The sequence below is a fragment of the Cryptomeria japonica genome, chromosome 7, assembly GCF_030272615.1.
Source record: "Cryptomeria japonica chromosome 7, Sugi_1.0, whole genome shotgun sequence".
Classification (NCBI taxonomy): domain Eukaryota; kingdom Viridiplantae; phylum Streptophyta; class Pinopsida; order Cupressales; family Cupressaceae; genus Cryptomeria; species Cryptomeria japonica.
The window spans coordinates 171523891-171541333 of record NC_081411.1 but is presented as its reverse complement, the minus strand read 5'-3'; the positions used below and the strand labels follow the sequence as shown (position 1 = coordinate 171541333).

General features: G+C 36.6%; 1 protein-coding gene across 1 annotated transcript; it reads right to left on the bottom strand.

The window, feature by feature from the left end:
• Nucleotides 1-3511: 3511 nt before the first annotated feature.
• On the bottom strand, nucleotides 3512-4504 carry LOC131062362 (F-box/kelch-repeat protein SKIP20-like). The gene has a single exon (XM_057995999.1). The coding sequence runs from the start codon at nucleotides 4502-4504 to the stop codon at nucleotides 3512-3514; it is 993 nt and encodes a 330-aa protein (XP_057851982.1).
• Nucleotides 4505-17443: the final 12939 nt, after the last annotated feature.

Sequence of the window (17443 nt, the reverse complement as noted above, 5' to 3'; positions counted from 1 at the left end):
TTTCAATATTTTTTGTATCTTGCCTTAAAGTAGTGTACCTCAATTGTGTAAGTCCTTGTATCTTTTCCTAAGGTAGTGTTCCTTAGTTTTGCAAGTCCATTAGGTGCATATTATTCCTCAGTAGTAAGCCTAAAATTTTGTAAATCATCTTTATCATATTGCGAGATTTATTCTCATCGTGGTTTTTTCCTTTTCGGATTTTCCATATATATCTAGTGTTCATGTGTTGATGATTGTTGTGTTTTTTGTATTGTTGCAGTATAGGCAACTATTATTTATATTTTATTTCATTTAAAGTTCTAGACCAATTCATTTACCTCTCTATCCTACCTGAGGTACAACAAACTATTGTTATAAAGATGAAACACTTTGAGATAGATTGTGCATAGTGGCTTTAATTGAAGGATTATAATTAGACATGTTGGACTATGATTGAGGATTGATATTGTTATAGGTATTTGGAGTTTGAGAATAAGGATGGGAAATATTATGAAATGTTGGCATAGGAGATGGTTGGGAAACAAATGGAAGACTCACAAAAAGAGGAATGTATGAAACCCACAAGTCAATATTTGATTAATTGTTGGTGAAAATTAAGTCTCATAATTACACTTTACTTAAGTTGGCTTAGGATAATACATAAAATTGAAAATGAATGCAACCCCCAAGTCAATTTTAGAAGACTTGTTGTTGTAAATTATGTGTCATAATTACACTTTACTTAAGAAAACTTAGGATAATTCACTCATTTTAGTTTTTCATTTGACACTCTTAGGGAAGTGTGCATCTAGGGAAGATGGTTGTAGAAGAAATTCCACTTTTTATGGTGTTATCTTTATATCACATTCCACGTTCAGTGAATGATCCACCTTTAGTGGAAGATTCTATTATTTTGGTGTTTGTTGTTGTAAAAGAACCTTAGAATGATGCATTGGTAGTAATGGGACAAGCTAATCATAACATAATTTTTTTAATTCTGCCACTTGGGGCCTCGATGTCCTTCTATTGTTTTTCTCACTCATTCAAATTTAGAAATCAACCTATAGCATGAGCATTTTGGACACCTCAACTATCGTTATCTTTGACAATTAATCTCTAAGGACACGGTCATAGATCTACCTCAAATCATGTAGAATGTCTTCATAGAATGTTGATAATGGATTTCATCTTGAATGCTTGAACTTGTCTGCACTTCTCCTTTAATTCCTGATGAATTCTTGATTTATTTCTACTTGAACTTGAAATGAATTTTCTAGAGATGGATTTGAATTTGATAGATGGACTTAATCAATTGAGGGGGGTAGACTTCCTTTTATACCTAACTGTACAAAAGTATTTAAACTTTTGGGTAGGTCGACATAGACACAAAATTCCCTCCTACACAAAGTCACCATTGTGACATCCTATTTTGGGGTTTGATTTGGAAGACCGGGACACTATGATGCCTTGACCGGTTGATGAGGACTGAAAATGGGATGGAGGTAAGAGGGATGGTTTAAAATACAAAATTCATGATGGTGTGCGTAGAATCAAGACACAAACTGAGCACTAAAGGCCGAAACACCAAGGTGAGGCCTAACTGAGGATGAAATTGTAAAAAGAAATAATTCACAATGCTAGAAGTAGTGTCTCCCATAATCTAAAATAAACCTAATGTGTACAAAATTTGGAATATGGTATGACTTGAGTTTACCTCATTGTAGCATCCTAAAATTGTGACACTTGCAATTTCGACTGCATTTCGGTCTTCACGATGGCGACACAACACACAACCTGAATGGAGACCCCGAAACCTATTTACGACACTAAAAACTGCATTTTCTTGCACCCTGGCCTGAACCTCCTTTGCACCCTGCTGTCCCGGGAGGTGGGACCAGAGCGCCCAGCGCCCTGGTCCTTCAGGACCAGGGCGCCCAGTGCCCTGGTCCCTGGCCCTATTTTGGGCCCGATCTCCTATGGGACTTCGGGCCTTTTTGTTTGCAAATTGGAAAATAAACTTTCCTGGTCGGCCTAAGGTCGGGAAAATCAGTCTATCAGCCCTAATTGACAAGTATATAAACTACATTTTCCTCTCCCATTTGGGTAGATGAAAAGAAGAAGGACATATGGAAAAAGCGTTGAAACGATACTCAAACATTCAAGCATTCAAGCATTCAAGCAATTGATCATTCCAAGTCTCCATTCAAGGCTAAGTGTTGCATTCAAGACAAGGATTCAACCATTGAAGAGGAGATCACTTACTACATGCTACATACAACATACAACTAACAACAACATCTATACCTTCGCACATAAGGATACAAACATCCTTACAACAAGGTATTAGTACTTGTTTTACATTACATACATTTACATTTACAGCATTTCTCATTTCTTGGTTAATTCCAAAACCGGGGTTTGACCTAAAGGCAAACCGCTAATCCCTAACCCCCCAATCGTCTTCACTTTTCTGTGTGTAGGTTGCAGGTACGCAGCTAAAATTGAAGATCTGGAATCCTTGTGCAGAGACGAACAGATCCCCATTCGTTTCGCAGATTTTTCGGAGGACCGTGGCGTTGGGCGCCATCGTCCCGTCAACTTTTGCTCAAATTTGCAGGATAGCGCCGTATCGACATTTTACTGCTAATTCTAGGTCCGCAGCCTCATCCTATATCCCTATCTCAGTTTATAAGCGAATCTTTCTCACTTTTTATGCATTCCTAGCTTAATTCTCTTATCAACATTCTTTACAAAAGAGGGTAGCCTTGCTGTCTTAACCCTTGAAACTCATTTAGCATCCAATCTTGCATTGTGTGGGATTGGATCTTGTGGGTTTCAACCCCTCTTTTGAATGTAAAGTCTCCTTAAGTGAAAACCATCAACCCTAGCAACCTCCCTTCTCTCTCCTTGGAGTTGGAAGAGGGGAGTGCAACTAGGGTTCGATTGCGATTTTCCGCTTTACACTCATGATATGTTTAGTTTCCTAACTTTCCTTCAAATGAATGTCATTGGGATCTTAAGAGAATGTAAAGATGATAGATAGTCTATTCATAAAATGTATAATGAACTTGAGGTATGTTAAAAGTTGAATAGACACTGAACTTCAATTGAGTTAGAGTAGTATCTTAATTATTTGTCTTTATACAAATAAGTCTCCATATAATAAAAATGTCATTGAATTGAGTTTCTCTATATTTAAAAATTTATTCTTTTCTAAAAATATTAAAGTATATCTTGGCCATACTATTGAGTTTCTCTATATAATATATATTCTTTTGTATGATGTATACTATTTTACTTAAAAAAATATGCCAAAAAATGTAAAACACAAGCTATATGCCAATAGGGACAACCATATATTTTAAATGATCTTAGAAATATACTAAATGTTTATCATGACAATAGATACATACAAATTTCAGATACATATGTTTTAAATATCACAGCAGAACACTAATTGTAAGATTCAAATAAATAGATATCTGAAGTCTATTTTGAGCAAACATATGTTTTATATGATTTTAGAAATACATTAAATTTCAATGGTGGCAATAGATAGAACCACCGTTTCCAGAAAACTGTTGGGTTGGTCAACAGAAATCCACCTCTCAGAGAAAGGTGCTCCAGGTTTATACATATACAGTTGACGCATATAGATATCATGATTACAAAAAATTCCACAAAATAAAATTCGATCATACCACACTGTGGCACAAACATATAAAAGAGATTGGTGTTGAGGGAGAGTTTCCAATTTCCTCCATACATTTCCTTCCCAATCATATTGCTCTATTCCTTTACGTGTAAATGCAATTAGTCGTCGAAAGGCATACATAACATCGAGGCAAGAATTCGGAATAGACATATTCATTGTTGTCCACGCTCTTGTGCTGGGATCAAATCTTTGACATCTATTATCCGAAATATCAATGACATAAAACATTCCTTCAATAAAAACACCCCTACAGCTGTGCATTCCCTGGTGCATCTTAGGAAGAAGCTCCCACTTGTCTTCATCTACTTTATAAACTGCTGCTTCACGAAGTTCATTGAGATCATTATTAGATCCTCCCGCAATGTAAATCGATCCATCAGGTGAGGCACAACATGCAAACTCTAGGTTTGCAGGTCTTGGGGTGGGAAATTCAGCACCATGCTTCCATGTACTAGATAATAAATCATATATAAAAAAGAATGGAGTTAAATCGCGTGACTGGCTCGGCACAACAATCTTATGATTCACATTTATAATGTTATGAACGATTCCGTTTGTGGGAGGGAGCAGTTTGCGTGATAGATCAGTAGGATCAGTAGGATCGTATATAGATATGCTAGTATAATCCTCGAGAAAACATATATATTTCTTAGTCAGCCCAAACTTAATTCTATCTTCATAAAACTGAAAACTTTCCATCATTTCTTTGGCAGGTTCCAACAGCTGTTTAATGTTTGATTGTGATTTGTATGGCACTCTTAATAAGATGTCTCGAAATATTTGCTCAGGGAGTTCCTGCAAAAAATCCATTTTCAACTTTTTCTTCTTAAGGATATGAAGCTTTAGAGTGTGTACAAATTCGAAGAATTATACCGAGTTGTTGCAACTGTAGGCGTTGCTTTATACCTGCAAACGCTTCTGCAGATTTAAAGGTCACCACGATTGGGGATTCCCTTATAATAGAGACTAAATTAACCGTAAAATATTTATGTAAATTATTTATCATAAATGTAATATATATCTATATATATCACATGTAAACGAAAAATATATATAATACTAGTTTATTAGATTTAAGAAAATTTTTATAAACATTGCATTTAGAAATGTTTTGTCATGCCAAAATTTTAATTGAATGGGAAAATTGAGTATTTTATTATTAAAACTCGGTGTTGGATGCATAGAGACCAAAAGTGTGTTTTTACACTTTTGAGGTTTAAAAACTTTGAAAATTTTATGTTCTTCGGGTTATTTTCATGGTGGAAAACACAATTCACTAATTTTGGAAAAAAGTTTGGAAAAGAGGAAATGGTGGAATATTTGTTAATTCTTGATTAAATGTAATGTGAAATGATAATTTTAGTATAGGAAATTTTGAATTGTATTGATTTGGATCCTTTCTCACTATGTTATTGAGAATTGTGAAATTGTGCTTAACTGATGAATGAAATATGAAATTGGCATTGTGTTTTACTTTGTTTCCTCACTCATGTAGAATGGGATTATCTTAGGGTGTGGGTATTAGAGCTGGTTGGTTGAGTGACTCTAAATGGGAACTAGGGCACAAAGTGTGCTCTATATAAAAATATTTGATTTGTTTATGTTGAACAAACAATTTTTACATTGTATTTGCAAGAATGATTTTAGTCAACTTCTTCTTTTGGGTTACATTCTTCCTCTTCTTGATGCTGGATTATTGAGTGTAATCTAACATGTCGACAAAAAAAACACAATTATTTTCATAAACATTCATGCAAATAATTTTGATGTCAGATTAAGTAAAAATTATATTTGTTATATTTCAACTAAACATTCACTGATGGAGCTCAAATGATTGAATGTATAGGAGTAGATTCATTCTTGAATGCTTGGAGTATTCATAAATGTACCATATAAGAGTCACTCCACTCTAGCGATTCTTTTGAATTCATGGAGGAACCTATAGACACCTAAAAATGTCTCACTAATCATGTACTAATTATTCGTCTAATTAATTAAGTAATTCTTTAATTATTTAATTAAGCTATTTAATTTTTCTCAATTATCTAAATCATTAGCATTCAACATTTCTAATTATCAAATTTCCATTCTTTACTTAATTAATCATTTAACCCATTTCTCAAACATTAATTAAATATTAATTATTTAATTAATTACAATTTATTTCCTAATTAAATAATCTTTATTATTTAATTAATTCTATTTCTAATGTTTAAATAATTTTATTTAAATTATTTAAAGTTAATTATTTCATTCTTCCAATCCCCAAATTTGAATTTCAAATAGTTCTATTTAATTTCATTTCTCTCAAATTCACAATTCCCCAAATGCATATTTCAATTAATTTCATCTAATTCCAAACAATCAAATTAACATTTCACCAAATCTATATTTCGATGAATTTCAATAAATTTCATTTGCATTTTAGCATTCGAAAATGCAAATTTGAATCCAAATTGAAAATGAAAATGAAATTCAATTTCATAATCCTACAACACATGTTGAAATCTTAACTAATTGATCAAATCAGTTAACCAATCAGTTAAGTCTCCAATCTCCCCTTTTAACTCCTAATCACCTTTTCTAACTAATCAATGTAATCAGTCATCTCTTCAATAAATCTAGTCAACTATCTAATCTATTCAGTTCACTATCTAATCTATTTAGTTTACTACTCAATCAATTTAGTTAAAAAATCAATCAAATGAGTTAACAAATAAATCAACTTTGTTAACTGATAATCTAAATAAATTCACTCCCAATCAGAACTTGAGTTCAAAATCCCTCCCCGTCTCTCATGAAAATCTATATAAACAACATCATTTTCTCAATTCAAGTTAGATCACGCTCTTCAAAATAATTGCCATTCTATGTGGAAAAAGCGGGTCGATAGAACTCAATATGTGAAAATATTCCAAAATACTTGTCCACACACACACACAGGACTTCTTGGTGCAAGCTATGGAGTCATGAAGTATAACTCAACTTCCCAAGGTTGGTCCCATGGTTCTCTATCTTACAATGTGCCTCAAACCAATATTTTTGCTCTCAAATCACTGAGCAAAATGGTTTAGGGATGGCAAATAAAAGAACGAGGGATGCTTTGATAGATTTTAGAATGAAATGCATCCTAAGCTATGCATGATTCTAGAAATGCAATAAACTAGATTATAAGATGACAAGGTCAGTATAAATACTATCCTAACATTATATATTAGTCTATGATTGAGCTAAATGATAAAGAAAGTACTCTAAACATGCATATTTAGACTAATTCCTAGTTAAAAGAGAGGCTAAAATGATGAGTGTAAAATGAGATATGAAAGCTTGAATGTATTTGAGCATAAGTGTGATACTACAAACTTGGATTGATTAAAATGGAGGGATGAGAGCTCTATTTATAGCAAAAATAGGGCAATGGATGGTCAAGATTGAAAGAGTTGATCAAGGGTTGAGTTTGAAAGTTGGGAATCAATGTTTGCAATTGGCACCAATGAAATGGTGACAAGTGTCAACATAGGGTTGGGTTGAGAAAAGGGGTTGGAGGCATTAAATTCCTGAGAAGACCTTATGGTTATCTAGAAATAAGGGTTAAGCTTAAGTTAGGCTTACCCATTGGATTAAGGGTTAATCCAAGGATAAACCCTTGTGCAAATGATTAAGAAATAATCATGGTCAAAGCATTAAAGGCTTGATGAGACCCTTGGGTTACATGGAGGTTGAGTTTAGAGAAATTCTCTAATCATGCTAGAGGGTTGAGTTAACCATTAATGGTTTGGGAGACTTTGGGGATATTAAGTGGTTGAAGACTTGAAGCCTTTAATGGTTATCAAAGACTTTAAGGTTTGAGAAGTGACCTCCCCTTTTCTTAGGGATGTCACAAAGTTTAGGAGATGGGTTAGGCTAATTAGAAGCGATTCGAAGAGTCTAGAAGGGATTAGAAATAGTTTTTAGGATGCAAGTGGGAGATGTAGGAAAATGCAAGTGGATGGAGGGATAATAGGATTTAATTGAAATAAAGTTAATTTAATTCAATTTGGTTGTAATTTGGGGAAATTAAATAAATTAGTTTTATTCAATTTAGGATAACTATTTAATTAAATTTGAATTTAATTAAAAGTGGATAGGGGGGATTTAATTGAATAAAATGATTTATTCATTAAATGGATATAGTGAATTTAATTGAGTAATTTACTTAATTTAAATAGAAGAATGTGGGTAATTTAATTAAATAGAGAAATGAACATAAAATATTCATTTAGGAATATGGTCATTTTTATACGTCTACATTTTGACCCTCTTTGAAGTGACGTGTGTGCACATGTTATTTCAAAGAAAATGATGTTTTATTGTGATTTATGATCAAATGCAATTTTTTTGTCACTTTTATGATTTGCAAGTCATGCCCCAGATTTGATTTGATGCATGATTCCTCAGATTCGATAGTTGATGGTGATGCCCCCTCGGGAGATGAATCAATATTTTGAAAATTTTGATTGGATTTGATGAGTTGTGTGTGGTGTGTAGGATTTTGTCTATATAGAATGTTTTAAATTGATTCATCTCCCGATAATGTACATTATGGAGGGTATAGGGGAGACCACAACCACATTACATGTCCGATTTGCTAACCCTAATTTCATTTTCCTCCTATAAAAGGGAAAAAGAGCTTTGATTTGATTCATTTGTGCATTGTTGACTTGGGAGAAAGAGAATTTGGTCTGAAGTCAAAATGCCTATTCCATATTTCAGACATTGTTTTGAGTGTGTTCGGAGGTACCGAAGACCTGCCACGTATGGACCACTAGTAAGTCAACACTTTTGACCCTCTTTTGATTTTTTATTTGGTCATTTTTGGTCCTTTTTTTATTTTTGAAATTCGGTTTTAGCATTTTAGTGCGTCAAAGTCATAGATTGGTGCATACAAAAATTTAGGTAGCACATCAAGCTTATTTTTAGGGCTGCGTCCGAAATAAAATAGGGTAGTGCATAGAAAATATAGGTTAGCACAGCGAGTTAAAATAGTGCATGCTGCACATAGGGTAGCACGTCAGGTCAGCAGGGTAGCACGTAGGGTAGACCTAGTGCATAGGGGTCATAGGGGTTTGCATGGGTAAGGGGTTTAGCACGTAGGGTAAACCTAGCACATAGGGTCAAACAGGTAGCACCTGGGAGGTATACATTAGCGCATCGATAAGTTTTAGCGCATAGGGTAGGTTAGGTGGTGTATGGGGCTAAAATATTAGCACGTAGAGTTAGTCTAGCGCAAAGGGTGAATAGATTAGCATGTAGGAAAAATAGCCTAGCGCATGGGCGGATTTTAGCGCAACGAGAACCTGTTTTAGCACATCTAAAAAAAATTTGCAAGATGAGGTGATTTGTGAATTTGTTGTGTCGTGTTGTCATAATTTTTATGGATTTGTTCAATATGAGTGTCGATATAACTTATTTTGATTTGCGATATTTCAAGTTATGTATAGATATCAATGTGTTGTGTTGATCAAAAATATGATTTGTTTTTGCACTCTATTTCAAGTTCAATGTGTGAAGCCTAATTTGTGTTACAAGCTGATATGGGTTGGAAACTTGAGTTGTTTTACAAGCTGATATGGGTGGGAAACTTGAGTTGTTTTACAAGTTTATGTGTTTTGGAGACTTGAGTTGTGTTACAAGTTTTGATATGGTTTTTGATAACTTGAGTTGTGTTACAAGTTGATATGAAATGATAAGATTTTGAACTTGATGTAGATGAGCAAATTGTTTCATGTTTTTGATGTGAGTTTGATTTTGATATCTTTATTTTGATATGGAAACTGATATTGGATTTATTTTGCTTGTTGACAGGAGCGATTGGGTGTGGTTCAGTCGTGGGAGAGATTTTTGAGACTGTGGACATTGATACCGCGGTTGACTCAGGCCAACCTTGATATCATCGAGAGATGTCGGTTGACATCCCTTTTGGATATGCCTCGGTTCACTGTGAACCGGGGGCTACTTACAGCACTTGCAGAGAGGTGGCATGGCGATACGAACACCTTTCATTTTGCCACTGGAGAGATGATAGTCACACCAGAGGACTGTTACAGGATCCTGCGCATTCCCGTAGTAGGTGGACTACTACCATATGAGTAGTCAGAGGAGGGTGGTACAGAGGCACTACACTGCATCTTTTGCGATGAGATAGTCTGCCGTTATGAGATCCCATGGCAAGAGTTCTTAGACCTGGATTACGCACCCCTTCCATCAGTACTGGCAGGGTTTATTGGTGGATTAATTCTCTATGGGATGGGGGCTGGTTTTAGAGGAGATGGTTACACAGGGCTGGAGGTTTTCATGGGGATCAGCTATGCTGGCCCATCTGTATAGGGGCCTGCATGAGGTGGTATACCTTGGTTACAGCAGTTTGTCAGCTGGTGTGACACTGTTACAGGTATGGTGCTGGGAGCACATTCCAGCTGCGAGGCCATTAGCAGACAGAGATAGGCCCATGGGATGCGCATATGCTTATGGATATAGGGGTCTAGTTGTCTAGCGAAAGCTAGGAAAACAAGATCATTGGAGGAGAGTGCTAGATGACATCAATACGGTCACATGGTGACCATATATAGGATGCGAGGTGTGGGTGAAGGGTGAGCTGGAGATGCCCTTTGTGTTCATGATGAGATATCTGATTAGGAGGACCCCATTTGTTATAGAGAGGTTTGTGGTGACCAGAGTTTTGAGATAGTTTGGTCGTTAGCAGGGTATACTGCAGGGAGCTTGCTTATATGCTCGACGGAGGTAGGATGTAGCCGATTAGGGCCCAACCATTGATAGCACAGTGGTGGTGGAGGAGTTTTTTGGGTTGCCAAGGTAGATATGGGATTATGCCCCAGAGATTTTGGATGTGGGCATGACCGATGAGTTTGCTAGATTGTTTCCTGTGCGAGCGGTGGCCAGGATATCTAATCCTGAGGAGATGTGGCCAGCATTTGATGATGATGATGAGGAGGGAGAGGGAGATGATGAGGATGATGGAGATGATGGAGGAGATGGAGGAGGAGGATGAGGGAGAGGAGTTAGAGGGAGACAGGGAGATAGAGGGAGGAGAGGAGATAGAGGTGTGAAGAGAGCAGTGAGACAGGGGGTGATAGACAGGGGGAGAGTGGGGGAGGTGCTGGCTATAGTGGGGGGGACTAATGAGGCAAGGCGACCAGTGCAGAGGAGGAGGACAGATGTGCTCCAACCTCCAGCACCGAGGACAGGAAGAGTAGGAGGGGTTGCCCCTGCACAAGTACTGCTACGGGTCCGGGTCCCTACACATGTCGAGGATGCTCAGATTCGGACCCTGTAGGTGACTGTATAGTAGCTGCAGGCACAGATTTTGACATATCAGCGGTAGATTACGCAGTTGACCATGGAGCAGGATACATAGATAGAGCAGAGGGGGTGAGCAGAGGAGTTGGTAGCCAGTATGCAGAGAGCATCGGTGGGTGGTTTGATGAGAGACACCCTAAGAGAGCTAGCATTGAGAGCTCAAGAGGCGGAGTACTACCGACGACATTATGAGGCTACGGTACCTAGGGATCATCGAGTATAGAGCTTTACACAGTCGAGATCTAGTCAATCTCAAGATACTGGGTTGCGGTCCGAGAGCTGAGGTGTGACAGGGCCACTGAGACAGGACCCTCCTGGAGATCCAGGGGTGGGGACATCTGGAGCTAGACCATCTTCGTCAAGGGATAGTCATACTTGAGAGACATGGTCTCTGTTGTATTTTTGATCATTGTATTCTTTGTACTGGACACAGTGATGTTATATTTTGTACATTTTGATCATTTTTGAGATATATATATATATATATATATATATATATATATATATATATATATATATATATATATATATATATATATATATATATATATATATATATATATATATATATATATATATATATATATATATATATATATATATACGGCACCATTTTCTTTGATCATGTGGTGTGTTTATATGGATGCATGTTATGTGGGTTATTTATTTACTTTATGATGATGCAATGTTTAAATATATGATATAATGTATGATGCAGGATGTATGCTTTCATATGTTTGTGAGATGTATCTTGAAAATGAGATGTATGATAATGATATATAACTAGATGTAAAATGATATGCAACTATGTTAAAATGATATGTAATTAATTGTAAAATGATATGCAACTATTTTAAAATGATATGCAATTATGTTTTTGGTAGCATCCTCATTCTGTATTTGCCATCCGATATAGCCATATGTTGTTTGCTTTCTTTGTAGGTATCATCATTGAGCATTGATTTGTTTAGGATATGTTGAAAATTTATACAAGCATAATGGTATAATTGAACCATAATGACCTGAGAAAAATTTACATGATGTTTTGATTTTGCAAGATAGCACAAGCGTCAAGGTATAATTGAACTAGAACAACCTGAGTGCGTATTGCATAAACAGACAAGATTAAATCATTTGTATGCGTGAAGTGGAATCAGGCCTTTAGTGATATTCGATGTATCACGTCTCGAGGCAAGTATTCACACAGTACAAGTGATCGCTTCCTAGACAAAAGACTAAGAAAATATTGGAAGTTCTTCATGATCTCTAGCTTTGAAGCATTTAGTGAGATAAGGAAAAGAATCCAATAATTGAAAAAGTTCAAAAATACAAAAAAAATCAAGTTTTTTATGCGATAATGCAACATTTAGTACTTCAGAAAATCATCCATCCTTGGTATTTCTTGAATTGTTTTGTTTTTGTTTTTGCGATGAAGTGTAGTTGTGTTTGTTGGATGTCATGCTTCTGAGTTTTGCGAATAGTTTTGATGTCTTGAATGTTTGCAAGTTTTGGACAATTTTAATGCCCCTAGTTGAGTGTGCCTCTTGATATGAATATGTACAGTGATTTCCAAGCCATGGTGGAATATGGTAAGAGGATATATATGGATAACCCAGGATAGTGACTACGCTAAGTATGTCCTGAATGGATATGTGCTAAGTGTTGGGCGATGGCTGATAGTATTTTTATGGATAAAATGGTATATAGATAGATAGAGGAGCCATTCTTTCACAAGAGCGCCTATTTACTAGGTTTTCACCATTTGTTTTTATTGTACTTTATGTTTTTTCTTTTTCTAGATTTTTTTATTTTTTTGTTATTGTTGGCTTTTTTCGTGCACTAGGCTACTTAAGTGTAGTATTTCTTCAGATGAATTCTATTAGTTGGTTCATCGAGCACATCTCCTTCTGAAGTTGTTAGCTGATAGGCACTTGATCCATAGACTAATATGATGACATAGGGGCCTAACCAGTTAGGTTCAAATTTCCCTTTCTTTTCTCGATCTTGCTGATTTCTTGGATTTTCTTTGAGGACTAGGTCACCAACTTTGAAGTTTCTGGGAATGACCTTGTGATTGTAGCTCCTGCACATGCGTTGCTGATATGATTTGAGATGAGTGTAAGCATGTTGGCATCTTTCATCTAATAGTTCAAGTTCTTGCAGTCGGTTAACTCGATACTCTTCATCTGGGATTAAACCTTTTAAAGAGACTCTGCGAGATGGGATTTCTACTTCCAAGGGCAAAATGGCTTCTGATCCATATACCAATGAGTATGGTGTTGCTCCTGTAGGTGTACGGATGCTGGTTATGTATGCCCAAAGTGCTGGATTGAGTTGTACATGCCAATCCTTGCCTACATCATTCACTATTTTCTTTAGGATTTTCAATATTATCTTGTTGGATGCTTCTGCTTGACCATTTCCCTGTGGGTAGTATGGCTTAGAGAACTGATGTTGGATTTTGAATTTGTCACATAGTTCTTGTACATCTTGGTTTTTGAAAGGTCATCCATTATCTATGATGATTGAACTTGGAATACCATATCTGCAAATCAGATAATTTAGGATAAAAGAGGCAATTTGTTTCCCAGTCACTGTGGTCATGGGAACTGCTTCAATCCATTTGGCAAAGTATTCTATTGCAGTTATAATGAACTTGTTTCCATTTGAAGATGAAGGATGAATTTTTCCAACTAAGTCGAGTCCCCACTGACAAAAGGGCCAGGATGTTGTAAATGGCTATAGTCCTGTGTTGGTGCATGTATCAGATTACCATGGATCTGGCATTTAGGACATTTCTTGGCGAAGTGATATGAGTCTTTCTCCATTGTAGGCCAGTAGTATCCCATCCTTAGAAGCTTTTTAGCAAGAGTAGTACCACTCGAATGTGTGCCACAAATACCTTCGTGAAGCTCGTGTAAAGCGGAATCAGAATCATTATGATCAATACAATGAAGAAGAGTACCATCTAGACCTCGACGATACAAAGTATCAGTGGTAAGGGTGTAACGGGTAGCTTGCTAGATAAAGTTACGTTTTTGGTTACGTGATTGGTCAATTGGTAAGATATTGGTCCATATAACGGAGAATATGAACCAGTCAAGGCATAGATAACATGGGATTCAGAGTGGTCATAGGCTGGGGAGAACAGTTGCTCTACCAAGAACTCATAACGACTCTGCTGCTCTGGAATTTGTAGTAATGAAGCGATAGTAGCCATTGCATCGGCTACTTTGTTGTTCAATCTTGGTATTTGTTCAAAGGTGATGTGAACAAAATACTATTTGAAGTCATCCACCATTCGCTTGTAGGGTAGTAGCTTGTCATCCTTTGTTTGATAGTTGTTGTAGATTTGATTGACGACTAGTTGTGAGTCTCCATAGACCTTTAACTCTGAGATTTTCCATTCTATGGCCATTTTGATGCCTATAACTAATGCCTCATATTCAGCCACATTATTTGTGCATGGGAACATAAGCCTATAGGATCTTGGTATAGTGTGTCCGTCAGGAGTGGTGAATAGAATGCCAGCACTTGAACCATGTTGTGTGTAGGATCCGTCAAAGTATAGGGTCCATTGTTTGGTAGAAAGAGCAAGAATGTCCCTGTCTAGAAATTCAATCTCCATGGTTTGTTTTCTTGGTAGCGATACTTCAGCCAGTTGATCTATAATTGCTTGTCCTTTAATGGCTCGTCTTTCTATGTATTGGATGTTGAATTCACTGAGAATCATGACCCATTTAGCCAATCGACCTGTAAGAGCTGCCTTGCTAAGTAGATATTTGAGAGGATCAATTTTCGCGACTAGCTTAATGGTGTGTGCTAGCATATAATATCGAAACTTCTGAGATGCGAAGACCACTATTAGGCAAGCTTTTTCAATGAATGTATAGTTGAGTTCATAGCCATTCAATGTCCTACTGATGTAATATATGGATCGTTCCTTTCTTTGTTGATCTTCTTGCGCCAATAGTGCCCCCAGCGATATATCTGTTGTTGAGATATATAGGATAAGTGGCTTTCCTGTGACTGGTGGTACTAGAACTGGTGGATTCATCAAGTACTGTTTGATTTGGTAAAATGATTCTTCACACTTGGTCTCCCATCTGAATGGTACATTTTTGTGTAGCAAAAGGTTAAATGGTAGACTTTTATCTGCTAGCTGAGCAATGAATCGCTTGATTGATTGAAGTCATCCTTGTAGAGATCTGAGTTGACTGATATTCTTTGGTGGTGGCATGTCCATAATGGCTTGTACCTTTACTAGATCTACTTCAATACCTTTAGCTGAGACTATATAGCCTAGTAACTTGCCTGATGTAACCCTGAAGGCACACTTCTTAGGGTTGAGCCTGACTTGGAATTTCTCCAATCGATCAAAGATCTTTGTTAGGATGCTGAGATGTTCTGCTCGAGTGAAGGATTTAGCTAGTAAATCATCCACATAATCTTCCATGAAGGTGTGCATCATGTCATGAAAGATTATTGTCATTGCTCTTTGATAAGTGGCCCCTGTATTCTTTATGCCAAAAGGCATAACATTCCAATAGTATGTTCCACAAGGAGAGGTGAACGTTGTTTTATCTTGATCTTCTGGGGCTATTTTGATTTGATTATAGCCTGAGAAACTATCCATTAGTGAGAGCATTGCATGGCCTGCTGTAAGATCTACAATTATGTCGATACTTGGCAGAGGAAAGTCATCTTTTGGACAAGCTTTGTTGACGTCTCTGAAGTCAGTGCATATTCTGATACTACCATCTAGTTTTGATACTGGAACGATGTTGGAAATCCATTCTGCATAGTTAATTGGTTGGATGAATTCGACATCTAATAGTTTCTTTAGTTTAGTTTTGACCATGAGTGCCACCTGTGGATTCATCTTTCGTAGCTTTTGCTTAACTGGTTTAACTCCTGAAGAGATGGACAAGTGATGCATGATTAAGTGTGGATCCACTCCGAGCATATCAGCATATGACCAAGCAAAGTTAATTTACTGTTCTTGAAAGAAAATGATGAATGCTGATCTTTCTTCCTCTGTTAGAGATTCTGGAAGGTGTATCTTTCTGGCTGTTTTCATGGTACCAATGTTGATTGATTGAGTGGGCTCAATCAATATGGGTGATCGCTCATGAAAGTGCTCAGGAAGAGTGTCAAGTCTCCCATCGTTAGGTGCCTTAAAAAGGTTTTCACCCTCAGATGAGTCCTTTATTTTTACTTTTTTGTGATCTAGAGTTACCATTGACTGGTTTTCAGCGTCAGATCCTTTATTTGGTTTATTTTTGCGACTAAGAGACTTGGCACTCCCTGATTGGCAGACATCGTTACCTTGTTCACTGATAGAGCATGTTGCTGGATTTAAGGTACATAGGTAATGGATAATAGATTCATCATTTGGGAAAATTGGTATATCATGGATTTCAGGTTCATCCCAGTCGATGAGGTTAGGAAAGACAAGCAGTAAGGAATCGTTAGGTGGATCAAGTTCTGCTACTGTAAGCGTTAGGATAGAGTTTTCATCATGATTGTTCTTGGTTTTAAAGAAGTCCTTGATTTTGTCGAGGTCTTCGATGGTATTATCTTCCACATAGACTTGTTCATAATGTTTTTGTTTGCTTTCCTTGGCGTCATAGATATTTTGTGGTCCAAATTCAAGAGGTCTATCTTCTACGTTATGTTCTTGTTGAGAAAGGGATATGGAATCAGTATCATCAGGGATATCTGTAGTAGTATTGGAGTGGGTACCCCATTCATATTCATTGGAATCTGTCTCAGAGGCCTCATCCTAGATTCTATCAGTGCTGTAAATAGGTATGTTGTATGGTGAAAACAAATCTTTGATGATGGATACCATTTTGATAGTTTTTGTTGATTTTGTGTCAGATCCGGCTTCTACTTTCTGTATTTGTTCATAGACTATGCTTCTGTGGGAAGGAATAATGGTATCCAGAGATGATTTTATTTGTTTTTGAGATATTGGTGTTGGAATAGGAGCTGCTACTGCAGATATGGCCTTCTTGTGGCTTAGAAGCTTTCCCTAATGTAACTTCTAATTTTGATGTTCCCATGCCTTGTGGATTGTTTCTGTTGATTCAAAGAGTGCTTCCTACCAAGATTCTTCTTTGTACTTCTTCTTTACTTTCCATTGAGGTTTTGTAGTTATGCAGGGTGGCTTTCTTAATAGGAAAGTGAGCTTACAACCCAATCTTGCTTTGTTTCTACTGGGCTGTGAAGGAAGATCTATAGGTTCAGTGACTCCTTTGTGTTTCCCAATAGGTCCTTTACCATCATATCCCATTTGCTGCATGATTAAGTATCCTTTTCCATACAGGTGTGTTGGTAGAATAATGTCTAGAGAAGCTACTCTATTATCTTCTTCTTCATCCTTGTATA

Excerpts from the sequence above, each read along its gene's own strand:
- LOC131062362 (XM_057995999.1), bottom strand. The coding sequence starts at position 4,504 with ATGGATTTTTTGCAGGAACTCCCTGAGCAAATATTTCGAGACATCTTA.